General features: G+C 37.6%; 1 protein-coding gene across 2 annotated transcripts in view; it reads left to right on the plus strand.

Annotated features, from left to right (window-relative positions):
- Positions 1–11,115, plus strand: part of LOC127635155 (epidermal growth factor receptor-like) — a 46,583-nt gene that overhangs the window by 9,037 nt on the left and 26,431 nt on the right. Inside the window, exons 1-2 of one of the 2 annotated variants that reach the window (XM_052114944.1) lie at positions 8,172–8,188; positions 10,297–10,448. In XM_052114944.1, coding sequence (XP_051970904.1) covers positions 10,359–10,448 — 90 coding nt within the window. In that variant the 5' untranslated portion in view covers positions 8,172–8,188; positions 10,297–10,358. Of the gene's footprint in view, positions 1–8,171; positions 8,189–10,296; positions 10,449–11,115 lie in introns of those variants that run through there. The other variant, XM_052114943.1, reaches the window with a different exon arrangement.

Genomic DNA, 11,115 nt, shown 5'->3' on the forward strand with positions numbered 1-11,115 from the left:
AGTTGAAATTATGTAATTTGAGAAGAAAGAAATCACTGAACAGATGGAATCAACCTCAGATTTACGTTGGAGTTCTGTTGGTGTTTATTTTGTGAAAATGACCATCTGACTATTTATTATTCAACCCATTACAAGACTACTTACCAAATAAACAAATAAATGGGCATGAAAAATGTATGCAAGTTGAAATTATTTTATTAGCTTACTTGCAGAGATCACACAGTGATCCGTGAAGCAGGAGCGATGGCTCGCAGTACCCAGATGAGTGGTCTGATATGTCTAAATTCTCGGATGTGTGGTTGTTACAGAGGAATATCTGACCACTGGATGACGTCATTGACCAATCAGAATAGAGTATTCTAGAGAGCCGTGTAATAAAATTATGATTATTGTTCAGCTGACGAAACATAAAAAATTCTGACAAATGCTACAATCATATGCTATCGGAATTATCCTTCTTCCCACTTCATTAGTTGTAATTACGAATATGTCGCGTTCTAGTGCTTTGATGTCGGAAAGAACAGGAAACATGGAGGACACCAAACGTATTTCTTGGTGAACTCTTATTTTGACATCGTGATACGTATTGCTCAGGCACGCTATTGTGCCAATAGGCATCAAATGGTTGCTGATATCAGTCAATGTATGTGGCAAGCACTTACAATTAGCTGAAGTTAGAAACATTAATGACATTTATATTTACATTTACGCATTTGGCAGACACTTTTATCCAAAGCGACTTACAGTGCACTTTTCTGGAGTTAAGTGCCATGCTCAAGGACACAATGGTGTTGGCTGTGGGGTTCGAACTAGCGACCTTCTGATTACCAGTTATGTGCTTTAGCCAACTACGCCACCACCACTCTATGAAACCATCATCAATCAACTGTCTATTGAAGATTGAAGTTTCCATTTTTAAAAGTGCTTCTAAATTCACACGAGACACGGTGCAACTGTCAGAGACATCCGTCTTGCATGTTTACATAGAAAAATAATAACAGAGCAGTGGGAAACAAAAATGCAGTGTGAAAGGCCTTTTACTGTTAAAGCAGTGGTCTTGTATAGTGTCAGCACATGCCTTTTCTTAGTCAACATCCAAGTACTAATCACTATACAGTAATGTCTTCTTTCTACCCAGGTATCTGTGCTGTTATTTGGTCTGGACTTCTCTATTTGATCTAAATCGAATTGTCTTTGAAACACTTCCAGCATAATTGAATAGCCTCACGATAACTTCTGTTATATTAAAGACTAACTATGCACTTGTTTACTGCTCATGCATTACACTGTGACCACCAGCTAGAAGCTATAGGATAAATTGAATGGAAAGTAATTGAATCAATTGAAATGAATTCTCAAAATGAATAACTGTTCCAAACATTCATCTTTTGTTTCAAATGTCAATTTCGTTTTTGTCATCCATTTGAACCTCATATGTTATTGATCTGATAAGTGGGATGAAATGTTTCATTGATTCTCAGTTAAAATAATATGCAGTAGTCCCACTCCATCAGGGGAAGGTCATGGTGGATTTTATTCCCTGCATTGTAAGTATTATGTCTGGATATAGCTGTGAGTATATGCCTTACCGTATACTGTTCCGATATATGCCTTACTGTAACCCAGATTTTTACTTTTTTTTAAGAAAAGGATTAGGATAATTCAAACTTTATTTTTGTGTTAATCAACATTATACTGTATGCTACAAATGCTGTTGATTAAGCTTCAATTGTATTGAACCCAGAATATGTTTAAGCATCTACAGTATATAAAACACATGAGTCAATAACTGATAATGTGAAATACATTATAGGGTAATTCCATTCATTTTTCTTTAATTTACAGACAATAATAAATTATCAATGCACTCAAATTGAAAACGGACGTTACATTGCTGTCTTAAATTCTAAGTAAAATCAACGTAATGGCAAAGTTAACCTGCAATGCAATGATTTTGTCTTTATATTTGTAAAATGTTGCATTATAACACTGAAAACTTCACTAAAATCCAGTAGAAATGAGAGAAATTATTGTGTACGGTAAATAGAGGGAAACAAAGATGTTGTCATAATGATGAAATCATTATTTACAGTGCACACCTACTTCTGTTGCAAGTAACAGTGTATTCCTATTAGTTGTGAGTCTATAGGCTTTGTGTAATTTATTAGATTATTATAGCCAACCTCAAACTTCAAAAACAGAGTAATCCGGCAGGGAAAAAAACAAGTACATTCTCTGATTCTTTGATGACATCAAATTCAAGGACACCGATGAAACAAGATCATTGCCTTGCGGTTATGAGAATGTGTTTATTTTGAAAACCTTGCAGGAACAGAAACTGCATATAGGTAGAAAATAATCCTATAAATTTACATTGAAGGAGGGACCCGATACCACCCCTAAGTATCGTAGATACTTTGGGGTGGGCTCTTTTAACTTGGAACAGAAAGCAACCATCTAGAACACCATACAAACCACTTTGTAAAACGCCCTAGCAACCACACAGCAACGTGTTAACAACCATTCAGTGCCCTGGCAATCACTCATAACACCCATAATAGTGGTGGCAACTTTTGCATGAAAGTATATCAATTGTGTGAAATGAGTTCATGCTCCATGCTGTTTACCAAGTAGAGGATCATGCTATGTATTTATTTAATCAAATTGCCCCATAATTAAAGTTCTGAGCTTCTACAATGGTTGTATTTTGACGGTGAAGTTACAAATAGACAATATGTTGCCTTATTTGATTTAGAGACACACAATGAAGTGAGACATCTCTGTTGGACTGAGACGCTGTAAATTGTATTTACTACAATCCGGTTAGCTAGTCTCCACATGCCTCTCATTTGGGGTGACAACAGTGAACTTATAGACACTCTATTAAGGTTAGAATGATGCCAGTGGCAAAGTTTGAGAGAGAAACAGATGATATATGGTGGAAAAGCATGTGTTACTTCCAAGTTAATGCTGAACCGTGTCATTTCTACGATACAAGCACCTCCGAATGGAATGGCAAAAATAAACATTGTTTTCAAATCAGCTTTTCGAAACGCCCCCATCTGCTGTTGATCAATTAAATAGAATGTCCCGTCCCGACTCACACATTGATCTAGCCACTGATGTTCTTTGAGGGTGGAGCTGCCCGCTCCATACAAACAGAGGAAATTTTTTTTAGCACCACAGAGGCACAGTTACAGTTTTCGATAAAATGAGAGCTGATAGTTGTCTCTGCATATTAAGCTGGGTGGGATAGGAGAAAGTGTTCTAACACATAAAAAGTTACACACTTGTCTTTTGGCCATTTATCTTTCATTTTTAAAGCATAAGCGCGTAATTTCTGCGCCACCAAACAGAATTGTTTGAAACACTGTTTTCAAACATCTTGTCCCGAACACCCCCCGTCCCCATCTGACGTTGATCGAACACACAAAGTCCTGCCTCAAACTCAAGCCATTGGTTGAGTCAATGTTGTTGTGTCGGAAGGTCAGGAAACCCAAACAAACAGAACAATGTTTTAATAATGCCACTGAGTCACAGTGTTTGCAGTTTTCGCAGAAATCAATGAATAAATGGTTTACTTATAGAGAGTAAATGGTTTACTTATGCATGTCTGTGCATTTTTAGGCTAGGATAGGAGAAATGATTTTAATATGGAAAAACCATAGAAAAAGTTACACACTTTTAACCTTGTTTAAACTTTTAAGACGGTTACAGGAATATTCCTGGTTCAATACAAGTTAAGCTCAATCAACAGCATTTGTGGCATAATGCATGAAACACATTGACACTAAACATAGTAACAGTCCCTATGCTGTGTGCATATATGAGTCATGGTTGTAAATAACACTACTATTATCAAAGTACAATTAATTGCATAATATGGCCAGAAATCACGTTTGAACATATTTTTTCCCCAAAAGCTTCTGAATGAGTTGAACTTTACACTATTGAACTTTTGTCAGTCACTTTTGAGAAGAAAAGTCAAAAGTGACTGACAAAAGTTTTTGTCTCCAGAAAGGATCTAATCAAACAATTCACCCCCCTTTTTTTTGTCTTTAGTTTGTCAAGAGACGTTTCGTTTGCATTCAACACGTTTAAAAATCCAGTTTTCTAAAGCTAACACATTTGAATATGCATGTTTTCCCTACAGGTATGTTCCTGGAAAGACCTATCAGATTAAAAACAGGATGCATGACGAATGCTGTTGACTTTTCGTGCTCATGTGGATCAATAGTTTTTGCAACAGTGCAAACTTACACTACAAACAACATCGCTCTATTTGTCTGCTGCCAGTTGTTTCAAACTGAAGTTACTCACACATGCAAGATGTCCAGATATATTATCACCAAAATGTTCTAGGCATTTAAGTATTACACATTAATACTTTAAACTATTGAAGTAAAAAAAGGTGCCACATTAGGTTTCACTCTTTGTATATCATCAATCATACACATTTAATAACAGTGCTAATGTGTGCGATTTCTGTGCCACAAGTATCACTAAACGAAATTGCTGAAATAATGTTTTCAAAGAGGTTTCCCAAACACACCCGCTGTCTTCCATTGGTAAGTTAAACAGACAACCCCATCCTCAAACTCATGTCATTGGTTGAACCATGTTGCAATTTTAGGCTGGTCAGATTCTCAAAAAAACAACCTATGAATGGTTTACTTATAATTGTCTCTGCACATTAATTCTGGATAGGAGAAATGACTTTAAGTTAGAAAAAATGACAAACATCACCTTTAATGAAAAATGAACAAAGCAACAGCAAGTGCCTTTGTTTTCAGACGCATACTCTGAATAGATCGACTGTGCTTACCATTAAAATCAGTCTATTCTAGGTACAAATGCACAGTATGAAATGAATACCATTCCAAAATAAACCTTATTTAGGAGTTCATTCACCTTTAACAAAGGCATATATAAAACAATAAGAAGAACCTGTGAGAAAATTATATATAAAAGCCAAGAGAGGGAGAAAGAAAGACAGCCCTAGGCAATAAAGAAAAGATGGGGAAGGCATGGGAACGACTGCATGGCCTTGTAAAAATAATGATATGTGCAGACAGCCTTGAGAAAGATCCCCAATGAATCTATCATCATTATAACCACCATATACATTCATTTATTTACGATAATAAGCCATACATGTAGGAACGAATGAAAGTAGTGGCTTCAAAATGTATCTGGACACTTTTAAATATGACTGCATTAAGCTGCGTTCACACTGCCAGCTACTTTGTCACTGCATGTCGCCAGTGGCTGGTGGTTAGCTCGCTAGTGGTGTGTATGGAGAGTCTAAACAGCACTTTTTCTTTACAATTAATATTATTATTAAAATATTACATTTACATTTATGCATTTGGCAGACACTTTTATCCAAAGCGACTTACAGTGCACTTATTACAGGGACAATCCCCCCCGGAGCAACCTGGAGTTAAGTGCCTTACTCAAGGACACAATGGTGGTGGTACTTCTGATTACCAGTTTACCAGTTATGTGCATTAGACCACTACACCACTATTGGCTGTCACTCCCGAAAGTCGCTCTTCATTTGCATAAAGTTAAACAAACTTTGTCACGTCGCTCGACACGCCTACGTACGGTCGCCATCGGTCGCCGGTGCTCGTGTTGCCGGAGGTTGCCAGCTCTCATTGAAAATGAACGAGATGAGGTCGTTTTGTCGCTCCGTGTCACTGGCAGTGTGAACGCAGCTTTACAGTGGCATATGCAAGCAAATCATGCTTTTCTCAGAACTTAATTTTCATATCCATTATTGCAGTTACGGTAAATCAACTGGTCCAAAGGTTATTACTAGTAGATGTACCGTACAGTATGAAGTCAGTTCCCCGAAGTTCACAGAGGTGTCCTAGAAGAGGAACTGCATTATCAATGGACATGTTGCAACACCAGAAAGTGTCCAAATAATTTTTGTCTTAATTTTCAACAGTATATAGCATAATATTTCATCATTTAAAACCTTGCAACCTCTCTGTGAACTGTTTTGCATGAAAAATGTGTATGTGGAATTTGTTTTCAAATAATTGGCACTTTATTTTATATTTTGCTTTATAGTTCAATGACGTGGCTTTTTTTGTGCTCATGTAGTTTGAGGAAGACAATACTCAAGGAGATTTTGTTTCCATTGTAAGTTGCTTGCACTGTCCCAAAGCCAATGACAGATTGATTTATTACTTTACAGTACTGCACATCTCTGTACTTGCGTTTATTTGCAATGATGAAGTCTTGATAACCCTTATGCATGCTTTACATGAGTTGCAAAATATAATACATACAGTGTTTCTCATCGGAAGGATGTTATTCTTCATTCCTGATGGTTAGACTGACGTGACGTACAGAGAGGGAGTTAAGATGTTCACATAAATATTTTTCAAGGAGCAACCTGTTCAGTCACATCCATCTTACCCCAGGGCATTGCTGTCGAATATCCGCCACACGCTTCGTAATCTGTTCAAACAGTCACCTTTCATTTCTTTATAGGCTTTTGAAGGGTACATTGAGTGTTAAAACCTAAATGTACTTTCATACCTGACCTTAAATGTATAGTTGATCAAATAAAGTAATAAATAATCTTTTGTCATGTTATTCCAAACCCATATAATTTTCTTTCTTTAGTGGAACACAAAAGTAGATTCTGCCTAACATCTCCTTTTGTGTTCCATGGAAGAAAGAAAGGCTTATGGCTTGGAACAACATGAGGGTGAGTAAATGATAACTGAATCTCTATTTTGGGATGAACTGTCCCATCTGGAATTGAAATCTGCCCTTATACACCAATAATTGTTGATTATATCTGTCCTTTTATTTATTTGGCACCTAATATTATTATGTCATGAGAACTTTGAACCATGCTGTCACACAGTATAAAGTACATTCTCCAGAGTTAATTAAGAAGGTAATTTATGGATGAACTGTATGTCATGTATGGCCAGACCTCATCTAAAATCTTGCAAAACAGCTTCATGGATTTGACTATGATGTCAAAGTGTTGACTGATGTGAAAAAATGCAAATCTAGACTACTATAACAATGCTATTCTATTCAGCTTTGTGAGGTCTGCAGTGGCGGACATGCCAGGCAAACGTTTACCATAACTTTACTCTTAGCTAATACAAATATAGCTAAAATATTCAATTTTAATTAGATTGAACTATTACAAAATTACAATAACTTTTACTCAACTACTGAACTAACGTTCTGGTATTTGGTATATGGTATGCGATATTTCGAATCAACATTTCTATCGACTTGTTCGCCATTATACATTTTGGGATTGCCTTTGCCATGAGGCAAACATGCAATGGTGCCAAACGAATTTGGAATTTGGCCACAAGAAGGTGTAGTATCTTGGAAGGCAGCATAATTTGGAATAGCCTTTCACATCAGGAATGTGGCATTGATGCCTTAAAATGCGGTTTAGGCAGGCAGCTCACTAGGTTTTTGAACAAAGTTAGCTTGAAACTAAATCAGCCAAAATATATGTAGGAAAAATATTTATATTATTTAAATCACTAAATAACAATTTAAGTATTTTAATAAATCATTAAATACATAACTAAATAAAAAACGACACAATTATTATATTAATCATTAAATAACTAAATAAATCAATAAATGTTCCTTGTATTTACATTTTCATTTGAGATATATTTTTGTTGATTTTTCATTTAAGAATGAGCTTTGTGTTTTATTTAAAAAATGATTTGGGTAGTCGCAAACTAGTGCTAACAAGGGAAATTAATTGAATTATTTGTTTAGTTTTTTTAAACAATTTAATTATGTATTTATTTGAATATTTTTTAATGATTTAATATTCAGTAAATTGGCTCGCCATAAAAATATGTGCATTTCTTTTCTATCTGTTGCCTGACCTCACTTTTGATAGATACTTTAATGATTCCTGAGGGCAAGAGCAGAATGACTGAGGGTGTTACAAGTGCTGGCTGGGAACACAACCCACGTGGCAGGCAAGAATTAGACTATTTTCCAAATTGAGTAACATTTGTGTGCAATATTTGAGCCTTACCCTTGGTGAACCACATTCCTGACCACGGTGTTGCTCACCCCCCGAATTTGCTCTTCCTCTAGCGATGGGTCAAATAGCAATGGCTACAGGAATTCAACACCTTTATAACAGGAGAGATAGACAAGACTGAATAAGGTATATTCTCTACTGTAACTTCCTTTGAAAGGGAATTGCAAACCAACTGCTTTTTGGAGCCACTATATGTGAAAATATGCAATCAAGGTACTATGAACACAATGTAACCAACTTTTTTTTCTTTTCTTTTTTTTTTTAAAAGCACAAAGGCTTGTAAGTTCTATGTTTATCCAAGATGTACAGCATTTTTGTTGTGATATCTGAAATATGATCCAGTTTTTGTGTTGCTGTGCAATCAGTGAAAAACACTTTAAGAATTCACAAGTCTGAAGATTGGATGAGACTGGGCTTGTGTTGGTATGAAGAACTGAATAATACTCTGCTCTAAAAATACACTCACCTAAAGGATTATTAGGAACACCATACTAATACTGTGTTTGACGCCCTTTCGCCTTCAGAACTGCCTTAATTCTACGTGGCATTGATTCAACAAGGTGCTGAAAGCATTCTTTAGAAATGTTGGCCCATATTGATAGGATAGCATCTTGCAGTTGATGGAGATTTGTGGGATGCACATCCAGGGCACGAAGCTCCCGTTCCACCACATCCCAAAGATGCTCTATTGGGTTGAGATCTGGTGACTGTGGGGGCCATTTTAGTACAGTGAACTCATTGTCATGTTCAAGAAACCAATTTGAAATCATTCGAGCTTTGTGACATGGTGCATTATCCTGCTGGAAGTAGCCATCAGAGGATGGGTACATGGTGGCCATAAAGGGATGAACATGGTCAGAAACAATGCTCAGGTAGGCCGTGGCATTTAAACGATGCCCAGTTGGCACTAAGGGGCCTAAAGTGTGCCAAGAAAACATCCCCCACACCATTACACCACCACCACCAGCCTGCACAGTGGTAACAAGGCATGATGGATCCATGTTCTCATTCTGTTTACGCCAAATTCTGACTCTACCATCTGAATGTCTCAGCAGAAATCGAGACTCATCAGACCAGGCAACATTTTTCCAGTCTTCAACTGTCCAATTTTGGTGAGCTCTTGCAAATTGTAGCCTCTTTTTCCTATTTGTAGTGGAGATGAGTGGTACCCGGTGGGGTCTTCTGCTGTTGTAGCCCATCCACCTCAAGGTTGTGCGTGTTGTGGCTTCACAAATGCTTTGCTGCATACCTCGGTTGTAACGAGTGGTTATTTCAGGCAAAGTTGCTCTTCTATCAGCTTGAATCAGTCGGCCCATTCTCCTCTGACCTCTAGCATCAACAAGGCATTTTCGCCCACAGGACTACCGCATGTTTTTCCCTTTTCACACCATTCTTTGTAAACCCTAGAAATGGTTGTGAACTGTAGAAATCCCAGTAACTGAGCAGATTGTGAAATACTCAGACCGGCCCGTCTGGCACCAACAACCATGCCACGCTCAAAATTGCTTAAATCACCTTTCTTTCCCGTTCTGACATTCAGTTTGGAGTTCAGGAGATTGTCTTGACCAGGACCACACCCCTAAATGCATTGAAGCAACTGCCATGTGATTGGTTGATTAGATAATTGCATTAATGAGAAATTGAACAGGTGTTCCTAATAATCCTTTAGGTGAGTGTATATTACAATAAGCAACACATGGGAAAGTCTGATCTGACCATTATCTGAGGTCACACATCCCTGGTGATGTAAGAGATACAGTTATTTGGGTAATTGGGTAATATGGCATGTACTCATAGGGGCTCCACAAATATTGCTGCTTAGACGTGTGCATTTTGTTTACATTTAAAATACAAATATTTAGTATAAAATAATTAATAATCTAATAATCTGAAACCATCAAAGAATTAGCTCTCTCTACACTGTTGCCATCATTGTTTTATCCACTCTGAGTATATCTTGAATGTCTAGTTATTGCCTGATACAATATGAAACTGATTATATTATAGAGTGATGTAATTTGATACACTTCTTATGAAATGTCAACCTCATCAGATAGTTGGCATTACTGTATTTAGTCAAAATATTGCCACATACAAACAACGGCATTTAATAAAGACTAACATAGCAGGTTGGAACTGAATGTCAAGGAATTCTGTAAATGTAAATTCTCTAGATGTTTCTTTTAAGGTAATTTGTTATATATCACCTCTGCTAAGTATGTTGTTCTCTACAGTATGTCAGGGAACCAGTAATAAGCTCACACTGCTGGCACAGCCAGACGACCACTACAAGACCATGGTACGAATGTACAGTAATTGTACAGTAGTGCTGGAAAACCTGGAGATAACGTACATTCAGGAGTACCATGACCTCTCCTTTCTTAGGGTAAGTGACATCACTCACTTAATGTACTGAATACCAAATACAATAAATATACTATGTGTGTGTGTGTGTGTATATATATATATATATATATGCACAGTGTTTTTATACATACACAATGTGTTAAAATAGAACACATTTTTGCAGCTCTTATATACAATGAGACTATTGGTAAAAAAGAAAATGAAAAAAAAAAGAAAAGTTTTAAAGAACAAATCAACACGATCACACAAGAATTCAACATATTGCTACCGAATGTTCCGGTCCCCCCAAATCATCCCCTTTCTGAGTTACTGACTCTGATGCAGGGCTGGACCGGGACTATGCACAGCCAGCCCCAGGGCTGGACTGGGAAGAGAAATCGGCCCGGGATTTTACATTGCAACTGGTCTTGTTGGGGGGAGGGGGAGTGGGGAGTGGTCCGTTCCGTTCTGTTCTGCATAACGTGGTGGCTCGTTTTAACTTATCGCTGCCCATTGGGATCGTTGCACGGCCGAAACACCGGCCCACTCGGTTCTCCCGATGGCCAGTCCGCCCCTGATCGGCCCAAATGTGCGCCGGCCCACCGGGAAAATGCCCGGTATGCCAGATTACCAGTCCAGCCCTGGCCGGACCCCAAATGGGCTTATCAGCCGAGGAGAGGGATAAAGTTAGCCGGGTGTGGGAGCTT

The sequence above is a fragment of the Xyrauchen texanus genome, chromosome 42, assembly GCF_025860055.1.
Source record: "Xyrauchen texanus isolate HMW12.3.18 chromosome 42, RBS_HiC_50CHRs, whole genome shotgun sequence".
Lineage (NCBI taxonomy): Eukaryota > Metazoa > Chordata > Actinopteri > Cypriniformes > Catostomidae > Xyrauchen > Xyrauchen texanus.